Below are 16,206 nucleotides of genomic sequence, written 5' to 3' on the forward strand. Positions count from 1 at the left end.
CTAGTTTTTTGGTGATGTGAAATTTTGGGTGATATGAATGTTTCGCTCCTTTTGAGAGTCATATAATCAAAATTCTATTGTACAGACTATTATATAGGCACCAATGTTATGAAATGTTGAATTATTATTCACATCAAGGATTTCATTACATTGAAATAATCTGCAGCGCTTTTTGAACATAGCTAGAAAACTCGGCCGATATATGTAGTTGAGGCCCTTGTGAACATGTGAGCCAAATATTATTGCAGTGCACGTAGTAGAGAACATAAAATTTCGTGTTCGAAAGAGCAAAGATCACTTGCTCGATCCTTTGCCATATCATTGCCACGTGCACACCCAATGTATGAATCACTGTCTCATTATATGTTTTTATCCTTCTATTTTTATGTAAATTTCAAAGCAAGTAAAATTTTTCTCAACCCAATGTATTGCTTCTTATCTTGTTTCTCAATCATTGTATTTTCTTATTCCTAACCGCACTTGATCTTCATTTGCTATAGTTTATGTGAAAATTTTCTAATTGCTTTGATTGAACTATATACAAGTTGTTGCACCTGGAGCTGTTTCACAATTTATTGCTGCAGAGTGACACAGATATAGAGGATGTAGCACAAATAAATCATTTCTAAACCTGATTTTGTCTATCAGTGAGATCGTGAGGAGATCAGAAGAGATATAATTGGTTCTTCCAGAATGAAGTCACTAGAAGAAGATGCGGTCCAGGCTCAGGCCATGCTGGCCCACATGACAGAGGGTGTAGAGGCCAGACCTGTGTCTCCCTTATTTAAGGCTGTCGACATCAACATTGATGATGCTGCCGAGAATCAAACACCAAGGGAGCATACGACGAGGGATGCCTACGACGATGGTGAGCATGATTATGGCGTTAGAAGTGTTGTCGTATTGCAACCCTCCATCACTCGATGCTCCCTATGATGTTTCTGGCCATCACCCTCACGGCTCGTGGCTTTTTTTTTTTTTTTTCATAGTAAAGGGTACAAATAACATCATCTGCTAGAGAACTTCTGAAAAAAATAATGTTGCATACATACTTTACTGCATATACCGTAAAATCATACTGGATATTGGGGGGGTGCCTCTGTTCAGTTTGCAGATCCAAATTCAAGTTGGCAGGGGAGGAGCTTCCAAGAAAAATTGGCACCTGTGCTTCTATTGAGCTTCTTTCTCAAATACGCACGCGTTCGCTGTTTTTACTGAAATAGAAAGAAGGAATGCTTTGGTAAAATTCCACGTGCTATGTTAAGGAGAGAAATCGTTTTTCAAATGTTTCAACCATTTCTTCAGAAGGAAATGCTGAAGCAACACACTGTTAAAAATACCAAGAAATTGGGCACATGTCTAAAGACTTTTAGAGCTTGGGTTTTCAGGGGCCACTGTAAGATTGTGTAGGGAAAAGCAGGTTGATAAAAACAAAAACAAAAAACAGCTGGAGAGGAAGAAAACGAGGTGCTTTTTGGTCGTTGGCGCATATTTCAAGTCTCCAAAAAAGGAAGGGGATGCTTTTTTGGAATTTTGCTGTATTAATTGCAGTAGACTTTCAGCAAATGGAAATCTGGTAAACGGAACTATTGCTGCTTTTATTCTGCACCCATGTTCACCTCTCAGTAAACCGAACTCTGGTTAAATGGAACACGTTTTCCTGGTCCCTTCAGGTTCCGTTTACTGAGAGTCTATTGTACTTAAGTAGCATGGGTTTTATATGTTGCCAAGCTTTCATTCATTACAGTCCCATTCAGCTATTACGTTGTGATTAACTGATCTTGTGACAGAGAAAAGATTACGCAAGCTTTTTCGCATTCTTTAAAACTATTATGCAATTTTTCAAAATGTTCTTTAAAGGGACACTAAAGTCAACTATTAAGTCGACGTTGATTGTTGAAATGGTGGTCCAGAAACCTCGTAGTGCTACTTTTGTGCCAAGGAAGGGCTTATTTAAAATAAAATCACGTTTTAGTGCTCCACATCGGGTTAGCGCACTTCAAATTACCCGCCTCAAGAAGCGGACTGACCAGACCGTCTCACGTCACTGCTGCCATGCACAACGTTGCCCGGCTTTACTGCACTAGTAGCAGCAAACTGAAAGCAGCGGGAGCCACCGCAGCAACAATTGCCATTGATCATTTTCTCGCCATTGGCTTCGAGATTGCAGACACTTTTGTTTCAACTCTGCCCCGCTAGATGGCACCACCTGTCCCCTGTAACAACGCGAAAATTGAATTTTTGAACCACTCGAGTCATTCCCCATAGTAACGTCTGGCGATTCTGTTTTCCGTAAATCAAACAGAAACGAACTAGCAGTATTTTATTGCATCTCCTTATGCACGGAATGGTCTTTATATTTAGTGCAGTTAGATCGATTACTAGTGATTAATTGTAGGCGGTCCATCTGATGTCATCGCGATCATTTTGAAAATGCCCTACTGCGGCGCTTCTGTTTTTGTGTATTTACCTTAATTTCTCGGCAAGTGGGCACTGTCGTTGATAGTATTGTCGTTTTAGATGTTGTCATACATTGAGCTTTCACTCTGACGTGAATTGTTGTTTGACTTTAGTGTCCCTTCAAGAGGTCACTTTTACGCAAGTTTTTGAACAAGGCTGACTGTTTAGTGCTTACATCTCTTCTGTCACTTCACATAGCAGAGTATATCGCAGTAGTGGCATTGACTTACATGGCACCTTATTACCTCTGAGTGTAACTTCAAATTTCTGCCCGTTTAAGTTTCATCCAGCAGATTAGAGGAAATTCTTGCTTCTTGTATTGTGTTCGCAGAAAATAGGAACAACCTGAGCATGCAGAACTTGATTCTGACAGGGAGCAGAGCTTGGGGCACAAGGTAAGCTATGTGAAGCTGGCTCTTTTAGTTTAGCTTCAGAACGAGGAAACGTACCACTAGAGCATGGGTTCTCAAACTGGGCTACGCAAAGCCAGAGTTTTTGTGATGGACATCGTAGGGCTCTGCAAGCAGCCAAAACGAATGCAACCCTCTCCCATTCCGACTGATTGATTTATATATACAGAAACAAAATGCAGGGCAGACCGCTCATAACTTAAGTCGCCGGAGACGTGAATATCCGAACTAGTATAACTGAAACAGCCTTTTTGCAAAGGCCCCACTTGCACAAAACGTCTTGAGCATGCAGCCTCGTGCATCCGAGAATGGGAAGCCAGTGATACTTAATACCGTTTAAATTTCTGAATGTTAAAAATAACTTAACGTCCAGAGACACGTGTTGCCAGTGAAATAAACGGGTTGGGGGGGGGGGGGGGGTAACAAAAGGGAGCACCATTGCAGAAATTCGTCGACTACTTCCGAGACCGCCTCGATTATGCACATTACACAGAAAGGATGTCCAATTGCGTCTGTCATTTCAAACACTGAAAGACGTCAATCATTCGATTCGGTTCCACTGGTGCGCACCCGATTTCAAGATATCGCAACCTAATCTCAAAACACTAGGCTCGTGCAACTAGTGAATTTCAGGTTTGAAGCGGATAGTGATTTGGCCAAATAAATTTTGATCAAATTTGAATAGCATATATAACACATATTATAAAGAAAAATTAGCATATTTGTCATGACCAAACAAACCTCCACAATATTTTTAAAGAATTGAGACAAGGCCTGCGCAAATACAATTTTTTTGCATCAATGAAAGCGGCAACAACTTTGAATAGTAGCAGAATTCGACTTTCGCTAGAATGCAAGCGATAGTCTGTAAAATATCTTACGTTTTAAATTTTGCTATTCTTAGAGCATATAAATAGGTATAACGAAGCTTTTAAATTTAGAAAATGAATCGATGTGAAGGTAATATCCTCATTTAACTTTAAAGTGGGCGGTGCGGTTATCCCCTCGATATATGTTTTTACGGTTTAGCACTGCTCTACTGCAGTGAAACCATCTTTAAAGGATGACACAAAGCGAACTATGTATTTATTTCGTTTGTTTCATATGATTCGAAATTTTCAATATGTTAAATTCGAAACAAAGCAAACTCAAACATCATTCGTTCAAATATTCAACGCATTTGAATATTTACACAAACCTACTAAACACCACTCGAGCGCTACACGTACCACCCTGGTTTTTATTAACGATATACAGTCGAGCCCGCTTATAGCGAACCTAAGCCTGACGCGGCATCCGTTCGCTGTATCCCGAAGTTCATAGTAAATGAAACACAGCTTTTAAAAAATTTGCGAGTGAAAACACGAAATTTTTTTCCTAAAAAAGTCCGTGATGCATGCGTTTCGAAGAGCAGAAGTGATAAGGGCGGTTTCGAGTTTATTTCAAGCGGCAGCGTGCTCTTTGCCGAGGCCTGTGACATAAGCTGCCATGAGGCACTGGCTCCTAAGTTACGTCATTCTCGCAATCAGTTCCTCCAAATCGCTCTTGCCGCTTACTTAATTCACAATACCCTAAACCGTGCACGGTTCCGCTGTGTCGGCATTATCATCAGCTCTAATTAAACCATCGCAACTGATGTCCCACCCACTGTGCCAGGTCGGAGACGACGACGCGCTTCCACAAATCGCCGTCGGAGTGGTCCTGTTCGGAATCTTCAGGCTCGGCATCGGGCCCGACGTCGACAATGTCGGCCTCGCAAAAACAGTTTCGCGCTTGTAGCCGTCACCGCCGCCCCAAGAAATATTCACCATCTCCACAGCTGTATACCGGGACGCCCGAAGCGACAAGTTGGCTGCCAGGTGGTGAACAGCTATGAGCAAGCGCTCTGCAACGCGACACCTGACGCGCAGATTGCGCCCATGCCAAGCGGTCACACTTTCGACGTTTCGTTGAGCGGCAGGAAAAAGCATGCAAGGCTTTTTCCGGATTAACACACCTGTCCGCCATCTTGACAACACACGCACACTGAGAGCAAGCAAGAAGCGCACACGCAACACACATGCTAGAACGCGTGGTACAGCTCTGGGCCCGTTTCTAGTCGGAAAACACAACTTCTGAATTCCAGTCAGCATGGCTGGGCGTCGCGGAGCAGTGGAGACGGGTGAAAGAGTTGTGTCAATAGAGGAGAGCCGATTCGCGAGAGGAGGGCAAGGAGTTGCGATAGAGTGAAGAGGGGGGAGGATACAGTGGAAGGCGGCTTTGAAAACCAAAACACGCGGGAAGGAGGTAGGTTGGGCAGCTTGCTTGAAGGGTCCGCGAAACGCGCAACTCGCGCGTAGATCGCGCACAGAGGTTTAAGCACGGTCGCCTGGATCGGCGCGCTTGGTGGTGTTCAAAGAATCGGTGGCTGTGGTCAAAGAATTGTGTTGTTGTGTCGATGGGCTTGCGTGGCCTGACCGACTTCGATATTTCGCGATTCTTTCTTCGCAAATTAATGGCCATTTTTACGCTTTCGCACGCGTGCGGAGGGCGTGCTGAGCCGAGTGCAAAGTGAGTGAGAACAGCTCCTGAACATGAAAAGAATCACGAATTATCAGAGTAGGTGGGGCAGCGTACGCGTGTGCCCTAGAACGATGCGATAAGACAAGACGCAGACGATCAGATACGAACGATGTTGTCAAAAGGACTGGTCACTCCAGGCGGCGACGTCAAAGGCAGTACCATCGATCAAAAATATGGGAGATGGCCGCCCGGTTTTAAAAAATGGGTAGCAGTGTAAAAACACGGGCCGCGTCTGGCGGTGCGGGCGGTTCAGAGTAGCGAGGGGACAAAGGATGGAAGGGTAAGTAACTAAGAGCGGTCGGGGGAGAGTGGCAACTAGAGGGGCGGGGAGACGGGGTCGGCGTTTAACAATAAGAATCTATGGGCACCTAGCCCATGCCTCATCCGTGGTCGAAAGTGGTTTCCGAGAAGTTGGCAGAGTGCCGACTCCGTTCACTGTAACCGATCGGCGGTGCTCGGAGACATTTGTGATAAGTGCGATTTTGTGTCATTGAAACAATGCATATTTTCACAATTATGCGAATATTGTTCGCTTTAAGCCAAAGTTCGTTCTAAGTGGGGCCGTTATATGTGGGCTCGACTGTATATCCCTTGCCTTCAAGTGCAGCCACCGTGAAAAAGTTTCGTTTATTCCGTACCAAACCGTAATTTAGATAGCATGCGACCACTACTGAAACTCAAGCAATGCCGATGAGGCCTAGCCCGCCGTTTGGTATGTTGCTGCAAGAAGTTTGTCCAAGACATAAAGGTGCTTTGTCGAGCAGACGACACTCAAGCACTGAGCCAAGAACAGCGTGCATCATACAAAGTTCGCGTTCATGGCTGGGCGATCACGAGCAACAATGAAAACCCGTCGAGCTTACATAAGACAGCGCATCATAAAGCCGTAAGGACGAGGTAGCAAAGGCAATATGTGTAGGAAGCTTGATAGCGACAAGTCTTTTCTCGAAAGGAAACTGTTAAGGTTAAGCACCGTATATAAGGACGGGATCGCACATGCCATGTTGAGTCGCGTGCAGCCGGAGCCACGCTAGCTATGCTAGTACACTGTAGCCGCATCGGCGCTGGTGCAAAGGCTTATTCGTCGCCAAAGCAACCGCCCTCCTCTCTTACTCGGTGAGCCTGTGCAATTGGTTGAGTTCTTTTTATTTTTCATTTTCTTTCCTCTACCGTTTGTTAGTTAACCTCGCGTCCCCACTCCCCTGTAACGACCTCGTCGCTCGCTTCCTAACGGCGCACCCAGCACCCCTCCTTTCAGACGCGCATTCGCAACCACATTTCTCACGAAGATTTTCCGGCTGCCGCATTATATCCGGTCTTTCATCCTGGGTGGACTGCACAATAAGGAGTATGCCTATGCACAAGGTTCTATGGGAGGATTAACGGTAGTAAAAAAAGACTGCATTCTAACTGGGGTTCTGCACTATAAGCGATTACGTTGTAGTGGTCTATACCGTGCATTGCATTTTGCATTCAAAGAAGCCATTTGCCTGCCGCATCCACAGATGGGTGTCTGCGGGTAGCAAGAGAGACCCACGTGGTAGCAGCACTAAATACTCGTCAAGTGCATGCCATGAAACTTGCCCAACTTGCGGACGCATGGCGACAAAATGTTCAAAGCGCTGGTAACTCGTACTCACGAACTTTCAAACATAAATGGGCTCCTTGGCACTTTATTTGTTGCTCATGGCATGTCAGCGTTCACTCACAATTTTCATGCACGGTGATTGCCACTTCTCTATGTCAGTTTTGTAACCAAGACGTGCAACAAATGCTTGATATGCATAAGGGGTGTCTCTTCGTGCCGACTGTGAGCAACGTAAGCATTCAGACGTTACGGTCAATGTATTGGTTGATGGCCATTTCGCTGTTCTGCTGGCAGGCTTCCCTCGTTTTGCCGAAAAATGAAACAAGTCTCTGTATGTCCGGCGCTTTGTTTGCGTGAACACATTGCTTACATGCGCGATGCCTGAAGCATGCAGTGTATGGTCAGCGGACACCACCCTGGCCCCTGCTTTGATTTTCTTCATCCTCTAGAAAAGTTAAGGGTTCTACGGCACTCTGAGAATGCTGGTGGGGTTCACCAAGGCTAGAAAGTTTAAAAATCTGTATAATAGAGTTTTGCAAAGCTGCTTTGTTTGACAGCCAACTATGTAAAAGCACTTCTTCTATACTTCACGATTTCGTATCCGTGTGAATGGCATCCAGGCGCTCTTAAACCAGCTTCTTATCCACTTGCACTCTGCTTAGTCATCGCTTAGCTGGCGTCTTTGAGATGCCAAGTTTAGAAGGTTGCCAACTCTCAACAGAAACATGCCAATAATATTCAAAGCACCTAACTTCAATTTGTTCCAATGAGTAGTCAGTGGGATACCATGAACAGGTTTACATTAAAGGTAGACTAAAGGCAAATGTTAAGTCGATGTTCATTGCTGAAATAGTGGTTCAGAAACTTTCTAGGCTTACTTTTGTGTTAAGGAAGTGCATGTTTGAAATAAAATTACATTTAAGTGGTCTGCATCACGTTAGCACACTTTAAATCACACACCTGAAAGTGGTCACTGTTGCCGTGCCCCTCGTTGCCCACCCTTAGTGCATGGCTGCCGGCACTAAGTAGCAGTAAAGCGAAAGTAGGGGGAGCCACAAAAGCAACAACGGCCATTGAAAATTTTCTGCTTGGTTGGTTCATCTAGGTCCCTCTAGATGGCACCACTTCAGCCAAGCAGGCGAAAATGGAACTTTTAAAACATTTGTGCCATTCCTCATGGTAATGGCAGGCATTGTTTTTTCCCATGAATCAAACAGAAATGAACAAGCAGCATTTACTATGCCTCTTGATTCACGAAGGTTCTATTTTTTATTGCAGCTAGTTTTATTATTAGTGTATAATTGTTGTCAGATGTCATCAGGATCTCACATCATCGGGATCATTCTTATTTTAAATGGACACTCTCGGATGATTTTCGTCGTCAACGGTCATGTCCCAGAATTTATATGTACTTATATGTGTAAAAAAGGCACAAAGAAAAAATAATTGAGTAGAAAAAATTTAGAGTCCAACATACCGATAATTCGAACCAGCGACACATGGCCCGCTGCGCTAGCCAACGCTGCTACTCGCCATACTTGTACTGGTAGTGTAACACCAAGCTATTCATATGCACCATTTACCGCTCGCGGTACAAAGATCTCAGAACAGCTTGAGCGTATTTTCCATCACCAACGCTTGTGCGTTTTCTTTCAAATTGAAAACTGCCCTTGAGACATGCGAGAAAAAGTGGCCCCCTTCTGTATCACTTGTTATGTGGTGGGGGGAGAAGGCTTCTGCTTTGTGGACATTTTTGGAGCACATGGCTCAATACAAACACGTAACAAATATTATGATTTCAGTCACACTTGACCAGTATATATGCATACATTATTTCAAGTTCCGGTTGAGAACTGCGCGACACCGGGATTTGAACCACGGACCTTTTGCATGCGAGGCGGATGCTCTAACCACTACGCCATCGCCGCACCTGAACCTGAACTTGGCAACGTTTAAACGCTAGAACGTTATCTAGTGAGGGAAGCCTAGCTGTACTATTTGAGGAGCTAGAGGGTGTTGAATAGGATAATAGGGCTCAGTGAGGTTAGGAGGAGAGATAAGGCCTATACAGTGCTACAGAATGGGCACATTCGTTTGCTATCGGGGCTTGACTGACAGAAGAGAACTAGGTGTGGGGTTCCTAATTCATAGAAACATAGCTGGCAACATAGAGGAATATTATAGCATTAATGAAAGGTTGGTAGGTACCGTAATTAAACTGACAAGAGATACAAGATGAAAGTGGTACAGGCTTAAGCGCCTACATCCAGCCCATGATGACGCTTCAGCTGAAAGATTCTATGAAGACGTGGAATCGGCAATGAGTAAGGTAAAAACACAGTAAACTATACTGATGGGAGACTTTTAAGCAGAAGTAGGAAGAAGCAGGCTGGAGATCAGGCAGTAGGAGATTATGGCATCGGTACTAGAAACTCCAGAGTGGAGCTATGAGTAGAATTCACAGAACGCAGTAATTACGGATTTTGAATACCTTTTACCGAAAACGAGGAAACTGTAAGTGGACATGGAGCCCTATTGGCGAAAATAAGAACGAGATAGACTTTATAATGAGTGCACAACCAGGCATTGTGCAGGATGTGAAAGTGGTTGGCAGGGTACGATGCAGTGACCATAAAATGGTACGGTCTCAATTCGCTAGACTTGAAAAAGGAACGACAGAAACTGATACGCAAGAAGCCAATCAATGAGCTAGCACTGAGAGGGAAGTACAGGAATTCAGAGTCTCACTTCAGAACAGGTACTCAGCTCTTAGTGAGGAAACCAACCTTAGCGTAGATACAATGAATGATAATCTGACGAGTATCATTACGGAGTGTGCCGTGGAAGCTGGAGGCAGGGAAGTTAGACAGGACACAGTGGCAAGCTTTCCCAGGAAACGAAGAATCTCATTAAGAAGCGTCAAATCATGAAAGTCTCAAGTACAACAGACAAAATAGAACTGGCAGAGCTTTCGAAGTTGATTAAAAGGTGTAAGGTATCCGATGTAAGAAGGTATAACATGGAGAAAATTGACACGCTCTGAAAAACGAGGAAGTGTCGAAGCAGTGAAGAGGAAACTTGATATAGGCAAAAATCGGATGTATGCACTAAGGGACAAAGAAGGCAAAATAACCTATGAATATGGATAGGATAGTTAAAATAGCGGAGGAGTTTTACAGAGATCTGTACAGTAGCCGAGACAACCACAACCTTAATACTATAAGAACTAGCAGTAACCCAGATGACACCACGCTAAATGATAGAAGTCAGAAAAGCTTTGGAGAGCATGCAAAGAGGCAAAGGTGCTGGTCAGTGTCAGGTAACGTCAGATCTGCTGAAAGATGGAGGACGGATTGTGCTAGAAAAACTAGTTACTCTGTTTATGAGGTGTCTCCTGACGGGAAGAATACCAAAGTCTTGGAAGAATGCTAACATTATCTTAATACATAAGAAGGGAGATGACAAGGACTTGAAGAATTACAGGCCGATCAGATGCTCTCTGTAGTATACAACCTATTTACAAAGGTAATTGCTAACAGAGTAAAGAAAACATTAGAATTCAATCAACCAAAGGAACAAGTAGGATTTCGAACAGGGCTACTCAACAATTGACCACATTCATACTATCAATCAGGTAATAGAGATATGCTCAGAATATAGCCAACCACTATACATAGCCTTCATTGATTACGAGAAGGCATTTGATTCAGTAGAAATATCAGCAGTCATGCAGACACTGTGGAATCAGGGCGTCGATGAAGCATATATAAACATCCTAGAATATACAGGGGATCAAGTGCTATCATAGTGCTTCATAAAGAAAGCAAGAGAATACCAATCAAGAAGGGTGTAAGGCAGGGGGACACAATCTCCCCAATGCTATTTACTGCGTGCTTACAGGAGGTTTTCAGAAGCCTAGAATGGGAACAATTAGGGATAAGAGTTAATGGAGAGTGCATTAGTAACCTTCGCTTCGCCGATGACGTTGCATTGCTGAGTAACTCAGGGGACGAATTGCAACTAATGATTACGAAGTTAGACAGGGAGAGCAGAAAGGTAGGTCTTAAAATAATCTGCAGAAAACAAAAGTATGTACAACAACCTCGAAAGAGAGCAGCGCTTCAAGATAGGTAATACAGTAAAAGCTCGTTAATTCGGATTTCACGGGACCGGAAAAACTGTCCGAATTAACCGAATGCCGAATTAACGAATGAACAGGGAACACAACATTTAAAATCAAGCTGCAGAAGCATACCTTTATTTGTTGAAGTATTTTGTAATTGTCGTCTGCGTTTTCGCGCAGATTCCGGCTGACATCACAATTTTTCTTAACTGTTCCAAATGACCAACAGCACGCAAGCTGTCGGTGAGTGTTCAGGCAAGCGTCCCCTAATATTAACAGCGCCTCCAAACTTCCCGTGAGGTGCGATGAGGTCGCGGCTGTGTCTCCTTGCATGATTCTTCGTCGGAATCGTGGTCTTCATGGGCGGCCCGTACATCATTAATGATCTCTTGATCGGTCAGGAGACCAGTCGTGGCGACACCATGATCAATCGCGATGTAGTCCTGAAAGGTCACATCTGTGGGAAAGACAGCATCGAAAGTCGGGTAGTCATCGTCGGTGGACTCGGCTGACACCTCCTCGATGCCATCGTCAGCTACTGCTGCATGCTCGGGCCTCACAAAACCGCTGTGCCGAAAACAGTTGGCGATGACTTGCGGCGGGGTGTTTTTCCACACGTGGGCGATGATGTGCACTGCGCCGAGTAAGTCCCACTTGATACAACTTTCCAGCTTCTGAGCATAGGATCATTCGCTCTAGCAGGTGCTTGCGGTACTTCGACTTCACGTAGTGAATGATATCCTCGTCCATCGGCTGAAGAGCAAACGTAGTGTTGGGTGGCAAAAAAACTACTTTGATGCTCTTCAGTTCGACTGTACAGTTATGGGCACTGCAGTTGTCAACAACCGTAATTATCTTGCAGTCCTTCGACGTGAAGTGCCGGGCCAACTGCTGCAGCCAGCCGCGAAAAATGTCCGATGTCATCCATGCCTTTCTGTTCGCTTTGTACTCGACAGGAAGGCTTTTGACGTTCTTAAAACAACGTGGCTTAAGCGCCTTCCCGACGACAAGTAGTGGCAAGCGCTCCGTGCCAGTCATATTGGCGGCAAGAAGCACAGTTATCCTTTGCTTGCACTTCTTGCCACCAATGCACGCGTCCCCTTTGAAAGTCACCATCTTGTTGGGCAGAGCTCTGAAAAATAGAGCAGTTTCATCTGCATTGAACACATCACGTGGTTCATATGCGGCGATGTGCTCCAGCAGCTTCACATTTCTCCACTCGGTGGTCACGCTTTCGTCAACACTGGCCTTTTCACCGCACACACTCCTGAAGACAAGTTCGTGTCTTTCTCGAAACCTCGCAAACCACCCTTCTGACGCTTTGAACGATTCAATGTTCATCATTGCAGCGTACTTCTCACCTTGCGCCATGATGAGAGGTCCGCTCAAAGGCAGATGCGCTTTGCGACAGTCAGTAATCCACCGGAGCAAAGCATCTTCAAGCTGGGGATAAGCTGCGGTTCGCAATCGCTTTCTAGAGGCATGAAACTTCTCGCTTTCGAAGGCTTGTCGAATCTGTTGTTCATTTTTCACGTACGTTCCCAACGTGCTCCGCTTCACATTGTACTTGGTCATAACCTGCTGTCGCGATTCGCCGTTCTTCAGTGCTTCCAAAATTTCCACTTTTGTCGCCAAGTTCTTCGCGTCGTAGTTCTGCCGCTTTTTCAGCGTTGCCATCACTGTAGCGCACGATGGTGGTGGCATGCAAATATGGTCACAATGGAAGAAATAGAGAACTCCGCAAGAAGAGATGGTTCCGACACGACAACACAAGGGAAAATGGCGTCGGAGGTGCTGAGTGGAGAAGAAAGAAGACGCCGACGTTCGGTGATGCTGCGATCGCCCCCACTAGTTGATGATGATGGCGATGCCACTCAGGCTTCGGTTTCACTCCAGTGGTGCCAGCGCTGCTTTATCACACTTTTGTGTAGCAGCAGCCGTCAGCATTGTCCGAATTAGGCGGTGCGGAGCCGAATTCCGACGAAATAACGAAGGTTTGGTCCCATAGATTAACATGCACTTTGCCGGGACCAATAGAGCCGTCCGAATTATCCGAATTTCTGAATTAACGGGTGTCGAATTAACGAGCTTTTAGTGTAGTGCACTCCAAGTTGTAAAAGAGTATGTCTATTTAGGGCAGGTAATAACAGCAGAGCCGAACCACAAGATTGAAATAACTAGAAGAATAGGAATGGGGTGGAGCACATTTGCAAGCACTCTCAAATTATGACAGGTAGATTGCCACTATCCCTCAAGAGGAAGGTATATAACAGCTGTATCTTGCCGGTACTTAGATACGGAGCAGAAATCTGGAGACTTACAAAGAGGGTTCAGTTTAAATTGAGGACGACGCAGCGTGCAATGGAAAAAAAAATGACAGGTGTAACCTTAAGTGATAAGAAGAGAGCAGAGTGGATTAGGGAACAAACGGGGGTTAAGGATATCATAGTTGAAATCAAGAAGAGGAAATGCACATGGACCGGGCATGTAGTGCGTAGACAGAATAACCGCTGGTCATTTAGAATAACTAACTGGATTCCCAGAGAAGGCATGCGGGTTAGGGGGAGACAGAAGGTTAGGTGGGCAGATCAGATTAAGAAGTTTGCGGGTATAAATTGGCAGCAGCAAGCACAGAAACGAGTTAACTGGCGGAGCAAGGGAGAGGCCTTTGTCCTGCAATGGTCGTAGTCATGCTGATGATGATGATGATTTCGAGTGTCCTTGTTTGCGCTGTAGCGGCATGCTAAAAGTATCGAGCTGCTTGTCATTCTTCGTGTGATATTCTGATTTCTTGCTGTCGCATTGATTGCTTTGCTCTTGGAGCGAAACCGTGACTTTTTCTATGCTTGCTTCCAAAATGTCCCACTCATGGGGCACGTCGTGTGGTATATTTAGCTTAATTTCTCAGTAAGTAGGGTGCTGTAGTTGATAATTTTAACCGTTTTAAAAGCTGTCGTACATCGAGCCTTCACACTGACATAAATTTTCATTTGCCTTTAGTGTCTCTTTAATGAAAGACTTGTGTCTTGTCATATTGAGAGCTGCTTTAAATACCTGAATGTCAATGACATGCTTTTCCTAAGAATGGGTTACCAAGTGCCTGGAATTTCTTTTATGCTGTGTTGTTTATGTTGTTGCGTGCATTGTGTCTGTGCTTGCTTTCATGCTATTGTTTTATGACAACTGTGTTTGCTGTCTGTGTGTGTCCTTGCATGTGTCCTATGTTTCGTGCAATATGTTTGGGCATTCTTGATGCTGCTGGTCAGTTGCCTGTATATGTGTTTGGGAACTTACGGTGAATTGGCTGTCTGACAACTCGTGCTCTCCTCCTAAGCCTCGCCCTCGACGGAAAATAACTCCTTTTCACGTTTCATTTCTTGAATAATCAGGAGCCGGTGATAGACTTGGCAGCTCAACTTTTTCGTAGAAAGACGAGTAAATTATGTATGAAGAAATTATTGCCTGTGACCGAAAGCATGTTTTAGTCTTAACGTAAGCAAGAAGCATCTTGCGTATCTGAAGTTGCGTCATTTCAATTCCTATAGCATTATTAGAGGCATTGTTGCTTTTGTTCATATTCTTAGATATTGGTAGATGAAGACTTACTTGCATGGTAGTTCCTTGTAAAGTAAGTAAAAGCATATGTCAAGGAACTAACACCCTTTTTTTTTTCTTTTCCAAACTGAGTCTTCGGTTGATCTAAATGACTGCTTATATAAAAACAAAAAGCCAGTGTACAAGTTTAGTAGGAGAGAGGTTAAATAAGAGGAAAAATCACTTAACATACAACTTGAAAATGCAGCTGCCAGTTAACGGTCATCAACTTGACTTCTGCTACCACTTTTTGTCGTTGGCTAGCATACGAGTCTCATTGAAGCCCCCAGCACCACTTCATACATTTATCACTGCCTTCAGCACCAGTGATTGCTTGTACGAGTCGAAAGGGGCAGTTAATAGCTCTGAAACAGCTGAATATTTATTGGGGTTTTGAAGATATGTTCGACCTTTGTTTTTACAAAATTGAGACTTACTAGTTTTGAGTCTCATTGGTGGCATCAAAGGAGCCAGGGAGTGTGAGGGGGGTAGGGCTGTCTGAGCGTCATGGCTCGTCCCGTACAAAGGCGCTGCTCGGCGACGAAGAGCTGCCTCGGCTGGTGCTGACGCTGCGCGACGGGCAGACATGCACGGTGGAGCGGGAGCACGTCGTGGACGAGACGGTGTCCCGCCGCATTGAGCGAGTCATCGATCCCCACACTGGGGAGTCCCGCCTGCGCACGCTCGAGTTTGTTGAGAAAGTGGTCGAGAAAGAGGTAACCGCCCAACTCCACGATGGTAGTGCATCGTTGCCCTACAACCCTGCCGGGCAAACACACAGATCTGCTGTGCTCCTCTCTGCCCTGTGCATCACACACACTATCGCATAGCGGGCCCTGCATCCCCACAGTAGAAGCACCGTGCTTCTTTGCCTTTTTTTGCATCATTCACAACTCTCGGTTGTTGGTGGCACAGTAGACGCTGCAGTGTTGGCGTTGGAAAAAAAACTGGCAGTGGGAGTTTCGTCTTTGCCTGACCCTTTTTGTCTTTCTTCTTAGCCTCCTGTATGCATAAGATTTTTTGTTTTTCTTGTTTCTAGGGCTACTTTTGCAGTGCACATGCTAGGTACTACAGTGGTCGTGATCTGAAGCAAGCTTCCTTTCTCTTTTGGGCACTCGTTGCCATGAAGCAGCATTTGTCAGGCTTATTTTGGCTGCGATGCTGTGCTGCACAGGGGGTGTGCATTTTTCACTCGTTTTTCACATTGCTAAGCTGCATCTCAAGTTGGCTGAGAGGATAAAGTTTCTTCTAGCAGCTTTTGTAGGGTTGCAGAACCCAGTGTTTCTCACAGGGAGATGCACAGGTGTAGTTGCAGTTGGCTTGCATGTGCGCAAGGAAGCATGAGCATAGCTGGTGTCGTGGACACTGTACCACTGCTCTCTTTTGGGGCTTTTCTATTCTGCATGTTTTGATTGTACTGATTGTGGTATTTACTGAAAAGGCCTCCTAGTGTCATGTATATGGAAGAT

General features: G+C 44.8%; 1 protein-coding gene across 2 annotated transcripts in view; it reads left to right on the plus strand.

Moving 5' to 3' along the window:
• Positions 1-633: 633 nt before the first annotated feature.
• Positions 634-16,206, plus strand: part of LOC142761763 (uncharacterized) — a 30,111-nt gene continuing 14,538 nt past the window's right edge. Inside the window, exons 1-2 of one of the 2 annotated variants that reach the window (XM_075886060.1) lie at positions 634-868; positions 2,792-2,855. In XM_075886060.1, the coding sequence (XP_075742175.1) occupies positions 694-868; positions 2,792-2,855 (239 nt within the window). In that variant the 5' untranslated portion in view covers positions 634-693. The remainder of the gene's footprint in view (positions 869-2,791; positions 2,856-16,206) is intronic. The other variant, XM_075886059.1, reaches the window with a different exon arrangement.

This window comes from Rhipicephalus microplus, unplaced genomic scaffold, assembly GCF_043290135.1.
Source record: "Rhipicephalus microplus isolate Deutch F79 unplaced genomic scaffold, USDA_Rmic scaffold_679, whole genome shotgun sequence".
Classification (NCBI taxonomy): Eukaryota; Metazoa; Arthropoda; class Arachnida; order Ixodida; family Ixodidae; genus Rhipicephalus; species Rhipicephalus microplus.